At 36.5% G+C, this 18,501-nt stretch overlaps 1 protein-coding gene across 27 annotated transcripts in view; it reads left to right on the top strand.

The window, feature by feature from the left end:
* DST (dystonin) overlaps positions 1-18,501 on the top strand; it is a 479,832-nt gene that overhangs the window by 218,810 nt on the left and 242,521 nt on the right. For all 27 annotated transcript variants that reach the window (XM_025991085.2, XM_072734513.1, XM_072734492.1 and 24 more), the window contains one exon: positions 5,261-5,322. In XM_025991085.2, the coding sequence (XP_025846870.1) occupies positions 5,261-5,322 (62 nt within the window). The remainder of the gene's footprint in view (positions 1-5,260; positions 5,323-18,501) is intronic.

Below are 18,501 nucleotides of genomic sequence, written 5' to 3'. Positions count from 1 at the left end.
AAAAATTATGTTATCTCAATAGATGAAAAAAAAACCACTTGACAAATTTCAGTATCTATTATGATAAAACTCAATAAAGTGGGTGTAAAGGGAACATAGTTCAGCATAATAAAGGCCATATATACCAAACCCACAGCTAACATCATACTCAATATTGAAAAACTTTGTGCTCTTGGACTTTTTGTTCTTTGGGAATTTTTTGATTACTGATACAGTCTCTTTACTAGTAATTGTTCTGTTTTCTATTTCTTCATGATTTGATTTTGGAGAATTGTGTACAGTTTCTGGGAATTTATCCATTCTAGGTTTAATTTGTTGGTGTATAATTTGTTCATAATAGTCTCTTAATGATCCTTTGTATTTCTTTTGGTATCAGTTATAACTTCTCTTTCATTTCCACTTTATTTTTTGAGTTCTCTTTTTCTTGATGAGTCTAAGTAAGAGCTTGTCAATTTTATCTTTTCAAAGAACCAGCTATTAGCTTCATTGATCTCTTTTATTGTTTTTTTTTTTTTAGTCTCTATTTCATTTATAGATGGTCCCTAACTTATGGTGGCTCAAGTTAGATTTTTTTGACTTACTATACTGTGAAAGTGATATACATTCAGTAGGGTTATTGGGACATAATCCCATTATAAGTTGAGGAAGTATTTTCCATTCTGATCTTTATTATTTCCTTCCTTTTACTAACTTTGGGCTTTGTTTGCTCATTGTCTAGTTCCTTTAGGTGTAAAGTTAGATTGTTTATTGAAATTTTCCTTGTTTCTTGAGGTAGGCTATAGTGCTGTGAACTTTCTTCTTAGAATTACTTTTGTTGTATCCCATAGATTTTGGAATGTTGTATTTCAATTTTCATTTGTTCCAGAATATTGTTTAATTACGCCTTTGGTTATTTTGTTGACCAATTGGTTGTTCAGTAACATGTTGTTTAATTTCCATGTATTTGTGATTTTTTTTCACTTTTGTTCTTGTAATTCAGTTTCATACCATTGTGCTCAAAGAAGATGCTTGATATGATTTTAATTTTCTTAAGTTTGTTGAGACTTGTTTTTTCATCTAACATTTGATCTCTTTGGAGAATATTCCATGTGTACTTGAGAAGAATGTGTATTCTGCTGCTTTTGGATAGAATATTCTGTATATATGTATCAAGTTCATCTGGTCCAATGTATCATTTAGGCCAATGTTTCCGTATTAGTTTTCTGTCTGGATGATTTATCCACTGATATAAGTGGGTTGTTAAAATCCCATATTATTATTGTATTGCTGTCAGTTTCTCCCTTTAGATCTTATTAAAATTTACTTCATATATTTATAGTGGATAAGTATTTACAAGTATTAAATCCTCTTGTTGGGTTGACCTTTTTATCATTATGTAATGTCCTTCTTTGTCTCTTACACAAAGTTTAGTTTTAAAGTCTAGTTTGTCTGATATAAGTATAGCTATAGCAGCTTTCTTTTAATTTCCATTTGCATACAGTATGTTTTCTGTCCTTTCACTTTCAGTGTCTGTGTGTCCTTAGATCTGAAGTGAGTCTTATAATATATAGATGTCTTTTTAAGAAAATAAGTCTTGTTTTTAAAATGCATTCAGTCAATCTTTATCTTGTGATTGAAGAATTTAGTCCATTTACATTTAAAGCAATTATTGGGGCACCTGGCTAGCTTAGTTGGTAGAGCACGCAACTCTTGATAGTTTGGTTGTGAGTTTGAACCTGATGTTGGGAATAGAGATTACTTAAAAATAAAATCTTAAAAAAAATAAAACAATTATTATAGGTATGTACTTAATGTCATTTTGTTAATTGCTTTCTGGTTATTTTTGTAGTTCTTCTCTGTTTCTTCTTCTTTTGTTTTCTTCCATTGTAATTTGATTTTTTTTAGTGTTATGTTTCATTTCCTTTCTCATTATCTTTTGTGTATCTACTGTAAATTTTTGCTTTGTGGTTACTGTGAGGTTAATCTGTTTTATTCTTTGTATATAAGTCTACTTTAAGTTGATAGTAAGTTGAGTTTGAGCACATCCTAAAAACTGTACCTTTTACTTTGCCTCCACATGCACGTTTTGTGTTTTTGATATCATGTTATACATATTTTTATTTTGTTTATCCCTTAACTTACTAGTGTAGTTATAGTTAATTTTACTACTTTGGTCTTTTAACCTTTACACTAGATTTATAAGTGGTTAAATATATTTGCTTTCCCAGTGCATTTTTTTTTTTGCTTTCATATGTTTTCTTGTTATTAGTGCCTTTTCTTTACAGTTTGAAGAAATTTCTATAGCATTTCTTAGAAGGCCAGTTTAGTGGTGATGAATACCTTTAGCTTTTGCTTGTCTGGAAAACTTTTTATCTCTCTTTCAATTCCGAATGATAAACTTGCTAGGTAGAGTATTCTTGGTTGGAAGTTTTCCTTTCAGTACTTTAAATGTATCATGCCACTTCTGTTTTGCAGTTTCTTCTGAAAACATCAGCTTAAAATACTACGCAGTTTCTCTTGTATGTAGCAAGTGGCTTTTCTCTTGCTACTTTTAAGACTCTCTCTTTTTTCTTTAACTGTTGACATTTTAATTACAGTGTCTTTTGGTATGGATCTCTTTGGCTTCATCTTATTTGGAACTTTCTATTCTTCCTGGACCTGGATGTCTTCTTCCTTTCTTAGGTTAGGGAAATGTTCAGCCATTATTTCTTCAAAACTTTTTTTCTTCTCCTTCAGGGATTCCTATAATGTAAATGTTATTCTCCTTGATGTTTTATAGGTCTCTTAAGCTGTCTCCAGTTTTAAAAATTCTTATTTTCTTTTTGCTGCTGTATTTAGGTGATTTCCACTACCCTGTCTTCCAGGATGCTGATCTCTTCTTCTGCTTCTTCTAATTTGATGCTGAATCACTGATGTATTTTTTGGTTCAGTTATATATTCATCAGTTCTATGACTTCTGTTTAGTACTTTCTTAATATTTTCTATCTTTGTTGAAGTTATCCATTCTTCTCTCCAGTTCTGTGAATATCTTACTGACCATTACTTGAACTCTTTATCAGGTAAGTTACTGATCTCCATTTCATTAAGGCGTTTTTCCTGGGGTCTTATCTTGTTCTTTTGCTTGGAACATATTCCTGGGTTCCCTCATTTTGCTTGTCTCTCTGTGTTCATTTCTGTGTATTGGGCAAATCACCTACCTCCCCTTGTCTTAAAGGAGTGGTTTTGGGTAGGTGACAGACCTTATCATTCAACCTTGCCCTAACTCTTGGTTTTCTCTCAAACTTTTGTGATTGTTAAAGCAGCCCGCTTTATCCTTGACAGGTCCCAGTTGTTGAGATTGTGCCAAGCCCTAACAGTGTTCCAGAGGGAGGGGTCTCAGTCAGCATTTATTTTCTGGCTGATTGGAAACCAGACCTCAGGCAGCACCTTTTAAAGTATGCAGATTTACACAGTCCTGTGGGAACATAGTGGGCAATCCAGGGCTGTACAAGGCTACCTGCAGGCAGAAGTGGGACTGTGGGAGCAGGGGGCAGTGTAGAGAAAGGTTGTGTGTGGGTGGGACAAGCCCAGTGGGATGAGCAAGATAGGGGGAGCACAAAAATGATGTGTTCTAGCAAAGTGGTGAGAGTGCAAAAATGGCACTTATTAGTACCTTCATGCTCAGAGAAATTCCCAGTATCCCCTTGAAGCTCCAGTAGAAGCTTAATATTAACAAATGAATTGCCTTCTCATGTGGTCTAGATGCTTTTTAAGCTGCTGCTTTTGTGCTGGCTCCTGGGTGAGTGAATCTGTGTGAGCCCTTTAAGAGTGGATATTTTCTGTTTCCCACAGAGCCTTTTGGGTCTCTTGAATGTAAGCCCTGTTGTTTTCAAAGTCAGATATTTTGGGGCCCGATCACTCTGGTGCAGGTCCAAGTCATATGATTCCTGATGTGGGGCATAAATCTCTTGCTCCTCCAAGAGATGGTCTGCATTTGTGAGATCTCTGCCAACTGGGAGTCACTGCACTGGGGGTAGGGTTTGTGGTGAGACCATGTCTCTGCCTCTTCTACCTGTCTCAGTATGGGTTTTTTTTTTTTTTTTTGTCCTTTGTTGTTGGGAAGATTTTTAGTCACTTTTCAGGCCTTAATCAAAGGGAATTCATCCACATGTGGCTGTAGATTTGGTGTGTCTGTAGAAGAGGAGTTCAGGATATTGCTATGCAGCTATTTGACTCCAATGCCCTTAATAATGTCCAGAAATACTTTTAATAAGTAGAACATATATTTTCAAAGGGTCTTCATTTCCATTAAAATAATTTAAGAGCACTCATGGATGAAGAATGAGGAGGAAGAGAGTGAGACATAGCCTACCCCTTAGAGCAAGATTGGAGAATTTCAAACTGTGGTAGGGAAGGAAAGAAGACCATCAAGGAAGAAGAAAGCACTATCCTAGATGCAGAAAGGAGGAAGAAGGGGAAAAAAAAAGTAGGGAATTGCTACCTTGAACCAGGGAGGAAGAAGGTAGTATAGTTTTGAATGTCATTTCTAGATGTTGGAAGGTTATGATTTTCTTTTCAACAACAACATTTTAGTACTCTTTCTCCTTAAATCATAAGAAGCCTTCCTTCACTTTTCTGTGTACCATATCTGTGGTAACCAGGGCAGTATCATTCTCTCTAGTGAGGATCTAGCTGGGATGTTTCCTTTTTGCCAAACAATTCAAAACCAGGAGTCTAGAAAAGAAGCAGCATGGTTAGTCATTAAACTATAATTTACTTCAGCCAAAGGACTTGAACGTAACTCCTGCCTTTTATCACAGTTTTCAATGTTTTGCTGAATAGTGGTAGACAAGTGTTTTAACCTAAGCCTTGGTTTCTTCTTCTGTAAGATGAGAATGATGCTACCTAATGTCCCTCTTTTAGTTGGAAGACCAGATAGGTTGTAATATGTGGTCAAGTGATTTGGGAAATTTAGTGCAAATTACTTGAAGCTAGTGAAGTATTTCGTCAGACTACTTCCTTGTAATGGTATTTGTGACTGAGTTTATGCAACAGAATTCACAGAGGGGTTGGTTTAATGAAGTAATGTTGGCAAATAAAACACTGGGAAGAGACCAGTTTGACAGATGGCTCTCTAACTTCTTTACAGATAGCCGCAAGTTGCCAAAATTTAACAAGAAAATCCAAATGTACTAAACGATATTTTTTGAATACCTTATTTTTATTTATATGTATAATCACAGTTAAAGTCTCCCCTTCATAGATTTTAAACTTAATTTTATATCTTTTTTTCCCCTTCCAGATGAGCGGGACAAAGTTCAAAAGAAAACGTTTACAAAATGGATAAATCAGCATCTCATGAAGGTCAGTTAATATTATTTTCACATCTTGGACTTGTTTAACGTGCTTTAATTTATTGTGCAGTAATTGATGGTATAGCTCTGAAACATAGCTTTTTAATATCAAATTGAAAGTTTAAATTCTAGAGCATTTCACATGCATTTTAGTTATCTATAATTATCTGGTGTGTGGCCTGTAGGTAATGATGAAGGTGAGAAGAACCCGGTGATTATAGTTTATTCTGTGACATTAGTAAAACCTGTTATTATTGGACTCTTAAAAAAATCTCAGCAATTTAAGAAGTACATAGATATTTACAGTCTAGGGCACGGAAAAACTTCAATTCTCAGTAAGATCTTTTTCTCTCTCAAGATTCAAACCAGGTTCTGGCATCAGATATATGTGGGTGGCAGGGAGTTACATGAAAATAAAGATGGATTGTAGAGACAGAAGTCTAGAGTTCTTGAACTTCTTGTATTTGTTATGATCCAGATATTGGTGCTTATGTCTACATTTCTCTGTGTAGTAAATAGTTGTGGTTCTCAAATTAATATTTGTGTGCTATGGAATACTTTGAGGATCTGATATAAGCTCTCTAGAAAATTACACAAAATTTGCACACAAAATTTACATATAATTTCATGAAGCTATTGGATCTCACCGAAGCCCTTCTATAATCTATAAATCTCAGCTAAAGCATCTGTATGACTTCACAATGAACCTTCCCCCCTCTTATAGATACCCTTCCCCCCTCTTATAGACAGTACCTTCCCCCCTCTTATAGACACCCTTCCCCCCTCTTATAGACAGTACGAAAGTTGGAAACAGGTAATGTTTTAAGTCTGTTGTTTGGGACTTAAAAAAAGAATTTTCTCACAAAAATTATTTTAAGTGTGGTTATTTGGTTATATTCTTAAGCTACTCATAAATCCTATCTAAACCATCATGTGGCAAAGTAGTACAATAATGTAATAGCATCTAATAGGCAGATTCTATAAAAGTGATTGTTATTTCAAGGGGCATATCAAAGTTACCTGAGGGATATGTTAGTCATCTCTCTCTCACTACCCCTTGACAAAATTCCTTTCCCAAATTTCGATATATCCTTCAGGCAGGCCATGTCACCCACTCTCCAATTGAGAATCATTTCTGTAGGAAGCTTCTGTTACTGCTGGGAGCTGAGTCCTTTGGTGTGTTGGCAAGAGATGAAAGGTTGAGACACTCTGGTTTATGATGATTTTGTGAGGAAATATATTGTGAATACTAATGAATGATGCCAGCTGTTTGACTACCCTCTTCCTTCCTTCCGCTTTTGTCTCATCATGCACATAGTGTGAGTGGGACTCTTCCTTCCATAGGATAGGGCAGAGATGGGCTGATGTGAAGGTTGTGGTATGGAGCTTTGGAACTGAAGGCTCTGACGGGAGTTTCCCATTTCTGAGGTGAATCCAAGGGAAGCAGAGTTTTTGATGAAGACATTCTCCTTTGGTGCCTGATAACCCTAGCAATCTTTGTAGCTGTGGCTCTCTGGAGGTGGGCATGTTGGTGGGCACAGAGTGTTGGTCCACATCTTCAGGAGCATAACTGCTATGGTTCCAGGTTGGTAATCAAATTACAACTGGTGGAGTGGACACCAGAGAGAAGTAGAAACACAGATGACCCCCATAAGAACCATAGCACTTGCCATTTATTGGGGACCCACTGTGTGGCAGGCATGTTGGACTGGGCCACTCATCTTATGAGTAGTTCATAAATTAAATGGTTGAATAGAAGGAGACTTCTTTTGCTAAAAATATCAAAACACTGTTTGAGTTGCTTGAGGACAAAGACTATATTATTTATTTCTAAGGCCCATCACAGTGCCTGGCAAGAGTATTCTCACTGTGTGTAATGTACATTGCATACATCAAATCATTTAATTCTTCTTGCAGCTACCCAATGTGGTTTAATTTAGTGATTATAGACATAAGGCCTTCAGAGTCAGACAGCAGTGGTTCAAAGCCTGATTTACCTGGGATGTGTGCCCTCTTTTTTTTTTTTTTAAAGATTTTATTTATGTATTCATGAGAGACCCAGAGACAGAGAGAGAGAGAGAGAGAGAGAGAGAGAGAGAGAGAGAGAGAGAGAGGCAGAGACACAGGAAGAGGGAGAAGCAGGCTCCACACAGGGAGCCTGACATGGAACTTGATCCCGGGTCTCCAAGATCACGCCCTGGGCTGATGACAGCGCTAAACCGCTGAGCCACCCGGGCTGCTCTCTTTTTTTGATAAAATAACAAATCTCAAGATTTAAGGCTTCTGCAACACAGTAAGAATTGGGAAAATGTTATTTTATGCACAGCAGCTGTTAGATAGATACCAGTCCAACTGTTTAGGGTTGTAACTGAATTGGTCTATTTGTTTATTGAAGTATGTTATAGGGTCCGAATTTAAAGGTAACTCTTTTTAAAAAAAATATTTATTTTTTTTGAGAGAGAGAGAGAGCAAGAGAGCGAGCATGAGCCAGAGGGGCAGAGGGAGAAGCAGATTCCCCACTGAGGAGGGAAGCCCGATGTGGGGCTCAATGATCCCAGGACCCTGATATCATGACCTGACCCAAAAGCAGCTGCTTAACTAACTCAGCCACCCAGGTGCCCCAAAGTTAACTCATATTAAATGAGGAGTCATTTTAGGGCGTGGGGGAAGGCTAGACGATACAGTCTTGGCTAACTCCCACTGTCAGTTGTTTACATTCTTGTTCTGTTTTGCTCTAGTATCAGCTTAAAGTAATTTTTCCTTATAATCTTAAGAATTGTGCCCTGAAATTTCTGGCATAAAACTCAAATATGTGAGAACATAATTTTTTAGTCTTTCATTCTTTTACATCTAGAAGTTATAGCTTTAACATCAAGTGAAGAAAAATAAATATGCTAAAACATTTAGAGGCACCAGGCTGTTAAGGTTTGTGTTGTTATTGTTAACCAGAGAAAGGGCAGCCTTCATGCAATCTTTTCCATGTTTCATTCAAGCAACAGTAAAAGGAATGTTGCACTATGTAGTCAGTCTCTTTTGTCAATTAGTGGGAAATACAAAATGAGTGTGAATTTTAAGTAAAAAATTTTAATATTAGAAAGAAATATATTTTCTGTGTAGATTTTCTTATATTTTTAACTTGAAATTTTGGACATCTTCAGGGAAGAAACAGGGAAAGGAGAGAAGCAGGTCCCGTATCTTTTTTTTGCCCTCACCATATTCCTTTTCAATGAATGAGAGGTATGTTATTTGAAGAGTTTTAAATAAAATGGGATCATAGGAAAGGATGACTACTGGCATGAGTCAATAAAATGAAAATGGATAAGGAGAGAAAAAATTGAGAATGAAATCATTTAGATAATTGGATAATTCTATGTGTACTCTCTTTGTTTCATCAGTTTTAACTGTAGTCACAATCCTTAAACCATGGGGATGAAGGGGAATTCTAGGAGAAAAGAGAGAAGAAGAGATGAGGGAAGAGGTTAAAAGGGGCGAGAGACAGAGGAATGGCTGTCTTGTATACTAAGGGTGTTCTCTCACAGCCAGAGTTAGACATTGGGATGGCCCCGTGCGACCTACAGTCTGGAGACTCTGCCCTTGGCTCAGCTGCCTGTGTGTGCTGACCCAAGTTAGGGATGTGTTCCCATCTTCTGAAAGAATTCTTAACAAATTTTGCCTTATTTATTTTAATTTTACATAATTATTTTACCCTGTTCTCTCTAGCACAGTTTTGTCTCCAGAGAGAACTGTTCTTCATAGTTCTGCTGCTCTGGGCAGTGAGGCAATTGAGAGGTTTAGTCCCAGAACAGATTTGACTTTACTGACTTTTTCTTTTCATTTTATAAATGATAGATTTTGCTAAGTTAGAGTAAATTATCTTTGAAAGAAGAATGTCTCCTTCAAAATTATTCATCTGTGGCATATGAGCCAAAGATAGGAGACAACAGCAGGTTGTGTCCAGGCTTTACAGTCTGTTCCTTGGGTAACCTTAACCTTCTTAGGCTCTCATCTCTAAAATGGTGGCAATGATAAGTTAGTATGAGGATTTAAAGGAGAGCATTCTTTTAAGCATAAAACATGATAATTGGCACATTGTGTAAATTGCATATGGAACCCTTCTATCTCCCTCATCCAAATCCCTTTTCTTACCTCAACTACTTTCCCTTTTAGTTCATCCATTTTAGAAAAAGCTGGGGTTTAGGTTCAGAATCCGTGGGGGTGATAGATTGGCCTGTTGCCTTCTTGCCTTAGAGTCCCAGTGGGACACTGAAGAATTATTTGAGGTAATCCTGTTAGCCATACCCTCATTTCCTCTCTATAAACTGCTCCCCAGTGGATTGACTTTAGGGCCCAAAGGTCTTTTTTATTCCTCTTTTCCTTTTCTCCTTTCTTACAGAAAGGGAATCAGTGAAAACACACCAGACTTCTGAAAGGCTGGCAATGTTTATTCCTCATTTGTAATTTCACTTAGCTTCACAGTGGGAGGGCATCCTCCATATCCTCCTATTGGCTTACTGGTAGAAGTGGATGAGATGAGAATACAAATTAGAGTAACTGGCTATGTCCAGTGTATGATTTCCTTGTGCACTATGATCTGTTGCAGATCTGCCAGCAGGTTCCCCTTGGCTATGAGGCTGTGTTTACTTTTCTCTACCTATAATTTTAACTATTCACTAATTACTCCCCGTAATTTAGGAAGTTATAGTTTATGCAGCTGCAAAATAGCATATATTCAGTGCTTAGGGAATGATTTTGGCATGGTCAGTTTTTAAAAGTTTATATGACTGAGAAAAGTAAACATTGTGGAGTTTTTAAATGATTGCTTACGCTACTATTATATCCATATGTATAAACATTTTTTCCTTACAATATCTTGATAGAATTTTTTGGGGGGGAGAAAAACTGTATTAAAAAAATAATATAGCCTTATTTTATATTCACCAGAACTAAAATGACATTTCTTTAAAGTAAATAGATTGCTTAATTAAAACTTATATTTGCTGGTGAGGAGATGCCTCTGGAATTTTTCTAAATGTATTTAAATTTTAGTGTTCTAGTATTTTGGCTGTAAGACTTATTAGCCTGTCCTTAAACTGCTTGTTTCGGCAAGAGTGTTTTCCTTTTGATTCATCAGTCTTCAGAACACGCACGTACATACGTACGTACATTTATTTATTTATTTATTTATAGATTTTATTTATTTGTGAGAGACACACAGAGAGAGGCAGACACAGGCAAAGGGAGAAGCAGGCTCCCTGCGGGATCCCGGTACCCTGGGATCACTCCCTGAGCTGAAGGCAGATGCTCAACCGCTGAGCCACCCAGGTGTCCCCAGAATACTTTCAATAATAAAGTCCAGTTGATGCATTCATACCTGTTCCCTCTGCAAGTCTCACACACTGAGTAGACTGGATTGTGTACCCTGCAAATTGGATATTTAGGTAAACTATTGGTGTTGGTAATGTTTATGTATTCTTTAGCATAATTTTAATTATAGTATTAAGAAACATGAGCTGGTTATTATTAACAATGTGACTTCGGTTAGGTAAATTTTAATCAGAGAATTTTTCTAAAACATAAAATTGGTGACAGTCTTTTTATTAATTACAGTATTTTTTAAAAGTCTATTTTACCTATGGAACTTTATAAACTAGAGAGTCTTATATCATTATTTAGTTTTTGTTGTCACTGATCACATGTTATTCTGTCTTACTATTTAGAAATCAACATGATGGTAGTATGAGAAATGGCACCTAAGATTTAAGTACCTATGATTTAGCTTTTCCCTTACTTTGGGGAAAACACGAAAGAAAGAAGCCCTTTCTTTTCTGAAGTACTTTAACAGTTACCAAATATTAGAAAATTCCTTTAAATTGTTTACTTAATCCCAGAATTATAACTTGAATCATGACAGAGAGGCTTTATTTAAGAGGAATGATTTAAGGGGATGAACAATTTTTAGGAGAACACATTGGAGTCTGAAGAAGTCTGTATAATGGGCTTTCCTTGCCTTAGATCCATCCAACTGACAACTTATAGTGGAGATAAATTCCTCTGTACTGGTTAGCTATACTGTAAATTTATTCCTTAACATTATATAATAGGATATTTGGTCTGAATTTTAATTTGTTGATGCATGAATGCGTTTGGAGAGGAAGAGGCCCTGGATTTCCAGTATTGTACCTCACCCTATTTGGTAGGTAGTTACCTGCTTGGTTACCACACAGGAGACACCCAACTGACTATTAGATTTTTATCTCTGTTCCATCTTGTCTTTGGAAAGCTTCATTTACTCATAGAATAGATAGCCTTTGCTTACATTTTAAAGTCAATGACTTCATGGTTCCACTGAATCAATCACACTAGTCTTTATTTTCTGATTTGGTGGTTGGAGGAAAATGTGTATCCCCAAGCTGAGAACAGAGTGATAGCTTTTAGAGAGTAGAGAAAAAGCTCTAATTTGCTGTGTTCCTGACCATTACATACTTTGGAGTAATTTCACATCTGTGGGCACAGAAGAGATGGGACAATATATGCAACACTGACTTCATAAAGGACTATTGAAAAATACATCTTTTGAAAGTATAAGGCATCATTTTGGTTCTTAAAATCTGCAAATACTGCATATTTTTTGAAGACCTTAGGTTTATAAGCGTGATTCTTATAAGTTTAGCTGCATCAGACTCACTTATAGGGCTTGTTAAAATAGATTATGGGCCTTACCTCAAGAGCTTCTGATTCACTAGATCAGAGATGAGGCCTGAAAATTTCTATTTCTATCAATTTCCAGGAATTTGCATTTCTAACAAAATGCTGATGTTGCTAAGCTGAGGCCAGAGTTTGAGAACCCCGGTCATAGATAAATGGATAAATATTACAAGTAGCCATCGGTTTCATTTGATACAACCAACAAATATTTTAATATGGTTTAGAAAATAATAGCCATGTTTTATTGAACTCATATGCTAGGTCCTTTTTAATAACAGCTGCTAATAGTACTTGAGAGGTAACCATGTGCTAGAATCTGTCACTCCCATGGCTTAGTTTATTTTTTAAATTTATTTAAAATTTATTTTTTATTTTTTTAAAGTTTTTTTTTTTTTTTAATTCATTTGAGGCCACGCACAGACAGCGGGGGAAGGTCAGAGGGAGAAGCAGACTCCCTGCTCAGCAGGGAGCCCAGTGTGGGACTCGTAGGGCTTGATGCAGGGTTTGATTCCAGGACCCCAGGATCAAGACCTGAGCTAGGAATATCTGGGTGACATGATGGGTGAGCATCTGCCTTTGGCTCTGGTTGTGACCTGTAGGTTCTGGGATCAAGTCCTGCATCGGGCTCCCCAAAGGGCTCCTGCTTCTCCCTCTGTCTATGTTTCTGCCTCTCTGTGTCTCTTATGAATAAATAAAATCTTAAAAAAAAAAAAAAAAAAAGAACTGAGCCGAAGGCAGACACTTAACCAGCTAAGCCACCCAGGTGCTCCACATGTCTTAGTTTATTTAATTTTCACAATTCTCTTTATGGACCGGTTCTGACTATTTTATCCCAGTGTTACAGATGATAAAATTTGATGGACACAGAGGTTCCACAATTTCCCAATGTTATATACCTAGTAATTTTTAAGACCATGTGGAAAATAAGGCTGAGAGATTATGTAATTTTCCATAGGTTGGAAAAGGAATCTAAGGAGGAAGTTGAAAAAGCATCCCAGTTTGCCTCACTTAGATCTTTTGCTGTCTCAACTACACAGAATTCTTAAGGGTGAATTTAGAGTTGAGTGATTAAAGCTGAAGGGGAAGAAGCTGAGCTTGACATTTGAACGTAGGTCTGATTTCTCTACAAATATGACTTGACATTTAAGTTATTTCTGTTGTGGTATAAGAGATAACAGCATATGTAGTAGAGGAAGGGTTGAAAGCTTTTGGGAGAAATGTCTAGTTAAAGGCCTGTTGTGTAGAATTTAGAAGCAACTCAGGATTTAAAAATATGAAGAAATAGTTGATTTCAAGATAGTAAGGGATACATGGAAGAGTATGAAATGGTTCCATGGAGATGAATAGTAGCTTGGTATTGAGATATTTTGAATGTCTTCTCATCATGAAGAATAATGATACCTTGGTGATAAATTCCTCATCAAGAAAAAAAAGTCCAGAATAACACTGTTTACTTTCAACAATGCTGTATTAAATTTTAGTATAATCAGAGTTGTATCTGAAATACAGTTTAGGAACTACTCTGTTTTCATACAGCTGTATTGTTGTTGTTGTTTTAAGTAAGCTCTATACCCAGTGTGAGGCTTGGACTCAAGACTCTAAAGTCAAGAGTCACATGTTCTACCAACTGAGCCAGCCAGGCACCCCTATGCAGCTATTTTGTTGGAGATACTAAGTACATATATGTAAAACAATTAAACATTTAAACCATTAACATTAGGACAGTCTGGGATAAAGTGCCAAGAGTGGCAAACAATAAGGATTTTAAGAGATCATATTTGGGAGCCTTCGGGGGTGCTCTGAATAGACAGGGACTGTACCAGGGTAGGGAAGTTGTCTTAAGCTTGGTATAGAGGAAGAGGGGATGGTGTAGGGAAGAGGGACACAGTGAATCTGATGTGCTGGATTGATAGTTTGCTGGAAGAGGGAGATCAGGTTGGATAGAAAATGGATAGAAAATGAAGCCAGGTAAGAAACAGATGTGATTGGTTAGCCAACGATGTTTTAAAAGCTTTTGAGGACAAGAGTGACATAATATAACTGGCATTTTAGGAAGAGTTTTGCATTTTATACCAGGCATTAAGGAACTAAATGTGTCTATATTATGAATTCTATGACATGACTGTGTCTTCACATGATAGCCCCATGTTGTAGTGAGCCTACAAAGAGTTGATGACTGGCTTACCCCAGGGGACTCTTAATTTAATAAATCTGCTTTGTAGCATATAGTTGGATGAAGTCAAAGAAGGCCCACTGTTCAATCTACAGATGGGAGGAATAATACCCAGTGAAATAGATCAAGAAAGCTGGACCTCTAGTCTCATGAAAAAGACAAAATTTGACAGTGAGAGATGTAAAGGTCTGTATTTCAAGGATTGAAATGTCTACCTGTAGGATTCGGAAAGTCTGGTATAGAAGAAATTCATGTGATAAGACCTAGGAGTTTGTTGACCTCAGCTTTGTAACAGTGGTGCACCTGAATGCAGTCTTGGGCAGCCTTAATAGAGCTCTTAGAGTACATAGTATATAGCTCTTTTGTACTGTTTGCTGGTTAGGTCGTATCCTGGGTACTTTGTTTAGTTCACAGCAGTTCATTTTAAGGGACGAAGGGAAAGTGTCTAGAAGAAGGAGGCAATCATGATGGTCAGGGCCTGGAAACCATTTCCTGGATGAGGAATGATAAAACAAGTAGGAAAGTTGGCTTTGAGAGGAGAGGATTAAGGAGAAATGTGATGGGTATTTTCAGATATTGGTAGGGCAGTCATAAAGAGTGCAGTTTTGGGTTTATTTAATCTAAAGAGTGGATTGCTGAATAATTTCAGGTTTGAAGATTTAAACTAGGTCTAAAATCTTAATGCCTAGTACATAAACTCTAAAGTGTTTTGATCTAAAGGTGTGTAACTATAGTTTCCTATGACTGCTATAACAAATTACACAAACTTGGTGACTTGTACCAATGTAATCTGTTTTCTCACAGTTCTGGAAGTTAGAAGGCTGAAATCTGTTTTATTGGGTGAAATCAAGGCACTAACAAAGCTGTGCTCCCTCCAGAGGCTCTAGGAGAGAATCTGTTTCTTGTTTCTTTCAGCTTCTCCTGGTTGCTGGCATTCCCTGTCTTGTGGTCATACCATTTAGTCTGTGTCAGTGGTCACATGGCCTCCTCCTGTTCTGTGTATGTTTCCCTTTGCCTCTCATTCATTCATTCATTCTTCAAGATTTTATTTTTAAGCAATCTCTACACCCAATATAGGGCTCGAACTCACAACCCTGAAATCAAGAGTCACATGCTCTACTGACTGAGTCAGCCAGGCACCCCTCTGCCTCTCTTTTATAAGGACAATTGTAGTTAGATTTAGGGCCCACTGGGATAATCCAGGATCATCTCCTTATCACAAAATTCTTAACACATTTGCAAAGACTCATCTCCATTTAAGACAACATTCACAGTTTCCAGGAATTAGGACCAGGTATTTAGGGGCCACCATTCAGCCTAATGCATATATGGACAACTCTGACTCTCTGGTATGCAGTCATCCATGGCTTCATGGAACAGCCACTCCTCAGCCATTAATAAATGTCCACCAGAATCTCATGGGGATTTAGTTAGAGTCTATCAGAGGTAGATTAGAAATGATTAGTGGTTTGGTTGGAGGGTGAACTAGATGGTGTCTAAGATACTTCCTAAGACCAAGATTATGTATTCAAATGACTTAGGTAACAGATTGTGTGAAGTACCATTTGATAGGGATAGACCAGAGATTTATGTTTATATTTTTAAACTGTTTGGAAATAATTTTAAGCTTTTAAAAGTTACACAAATAAAAATAGGACAAAGAACACTGTATGCTCTTTACCCAGACTAACCTCTTACTAACATTTGCTCTCTTTGCTATATCATGCCTCCCATACTGTGTGTGTGTATGTATGTATGTATGTATGTAAATGTATATCTGTACTTTTAAAATCTGAACCATTTGAGGGTAAGTTCTATATATATCATGGCCTTTTACCCCTAAATCTTGTAGTATGCATTGTCTAAGAATAGGAATATTCTCTTTCATAGTTATTAACTTCATAAATTTATATTGGAATGATACTGTAATCTATTGTTTGTATTCCAGTTTTGTTGGTTGATCTTTTATACCATTTTCTCTCCAGGGCAGGATCCAGTTTGTGTTTAGGTATTGCATTTAGTCGTCATGTTTCTTTAATCTGCTGTGAGAATAGTTTTACAGCCATCTTATAGACTTTAATGACATTAACATTTTTGAGAATACAAAACAGGGGTTTATTGGATAGAATGGAAGATAAATTAATAGCAAAATGCCTTTTGAGCTTAAAGTTATTTCTGATAAGAAGAAAAACTTGTTTCTTCCCATGAAAGTCGTTTAAGCAATTACATATGATTTTACTGTTTGTTGAGAATATAGTGAACTACCTTTTCAAATTAAGAACACCAAAATTTCACTGTAATTTTATCAGGTGATTTTAATTTTAATTTTAATTTTAATTCTATCTTGTGATCAATTGTAATTTTTCTTCTTTTTGATTTCTTTATTCATTATTATCATTATTCCATCTCTATCACTACCTTTTATTGAATACTTACCATGTGCTGGATCCTGGACTGTATATTATAACATATATGATCTGATTTAATCCTTGTTTTTACCATTGAGGAAATGGAGACTGAGGGAGGCTAAGTTTTCTGCCCAGCATGAAGTAGCTAGAATGTGTCAGAACTGAGTTTTATAGTCCAGGGTCCTTCTGGCTCTGCAGAAAAGTAATATACCACTGCATTATGCCACAAGAGAAAGACACAGAATTAAGGAATGATCAACAAGAAATGAAGACTGAGAAGTAGGGCAAAAAAAGCAATATGTTGAGTTACATTTCCACTGTACTAGGCTCTGATTTCTCTCAGCCATTTCCCTACACATACTTTAAGTCTTTGCTGTTAGGCCTTGGCCTCTTTATATGACCATAAATTTTTATTTGCATTCTTCTCTAATCAATATACCTTACAAGAATTTAGAGATATAGATAAACACATACAAAGAAGCCAAGCAGCATTCCTGAAGGTGGTGGTTTTAGCTAGAGGAAGGGCATCGATTAAGGCATTTTTGAAGAAGAATTGCACCTTGATCAGTGGTGTTAACATTTTAAACCATATTGTATAGGCCTTGACATCAGAAGAAGTATATGCATTCTGTGGTAGGTAGATTAAAAGCATGGAAGACTGGGTTTGTTATTTGATACTTAGACTCTAAGCTGCATGAGCACAGAGCTGTGTCTGTCTTATTAAATAGTGCATCCCTCGAACCTAGCTTGTCTGATACACCACTGTTTTCCTCAGACGATACTGAGGAGTTTGTTGTTTAATGAATGAATGTAAAGCAAAATTAAACCCTTCCCCACCATCCCACCCCTGTTTATAATATAAATTTGTAACTACTATGGTGGGGGAAGTGAAAGGATTGCTTTGGTAAGAATGAGATAAAAGTTACCTGGAGGAAAAGTAAATTTATAATGACTTTCTTCCTCTTAGTTTCCTTTTAAGGCTTAAAAAGATCTATTTCATTATAGGTATAAAAATTGAGGTCCCACTCAGGTCATGATTAGAAGGGCCAGACTTTCCATGTTCTGACCCCTTTTCATGTTATTTCTCCTGTGTAATTCAGTTTTTCTATTTGTGGCTAGGTAGGAAGTTTATCCATATTCAGAGATGAGATTAATTTATTGCTAGTTGTCTTTGCTCTATTTCTCTATTATTTTCATTAGTTCGGAATTTAGAAGAATATTGGCTAGAGCTAGATATGTTGGAAATTCTCTAATAAAATTAGTACATTTTCTGGTCTTATTGCATGTAGGGGAGGAAAAAAAAAGCCTTTTCTTTCTATCCTTCTAGATTCTTCATTGGACTGTATAACAAAAAACAGATTAACAAGAGAAAAGCATGCAAATGTATTTAACAAAAGTTTTGGGACACAGAAGCCTTCATAAGGAAATGAAGACCAGAAGAAATGGTTAAACCTGAGTGTTTTTATATGAGATTTGGTGAAAAGTGGAAAGTCATAGAGTAATGTGATAGAACAAGAGGGTATGAGCTAAGGAGTAATAAACTGAAGGGAAATTTAGCAAGGCTTATTCAATTTTTTCAGTGTCCCTTTGTCTTTAGAGATAAGGATGTTCTTTTCCTCCAGGTACAGGGAAGTCACCTCTCACATGAAGGTCTTATGACCTCCTTCAGAGAAGAAGAGGGTATGGAGAGTCAGAGAGCCTTCCAGCACTTGCTGTTTTTCAAATCCCTTCAGGTTAAAATAGTCAGTATACCAAGATGTCATATTTTGGCCTGTATGTCCTGAACCCATCATGCAGATGGAGTTAGGTTTCTCTATAGGCCTGAGATATTCCTTTCCATAGAATCAATAGGAAAACCCTGTTTTCAGGCCCTAATCAGGGTTTGCTGTAACTGCAAGTCTGA

The sequence above is a fragment of the Vulpes vulpes genome, chromosome 1, assembly GCF_048418805.1.
Source record: "Vulpes vulpes isolate BD-2025 chromosome 1, VulVul3, whole genome shotgun sequence".
Taxonomy (NCBI): Eukaryota; Metazoa; Chordata; class Mammalia; order Carnivora; family Canidae; genus Vulpes; species Vulpes vulpes.
Note: the sequence above shows the minus strand (reverse complement) of the source record. Positions and strands in the feature narration are given on the sequence as shown.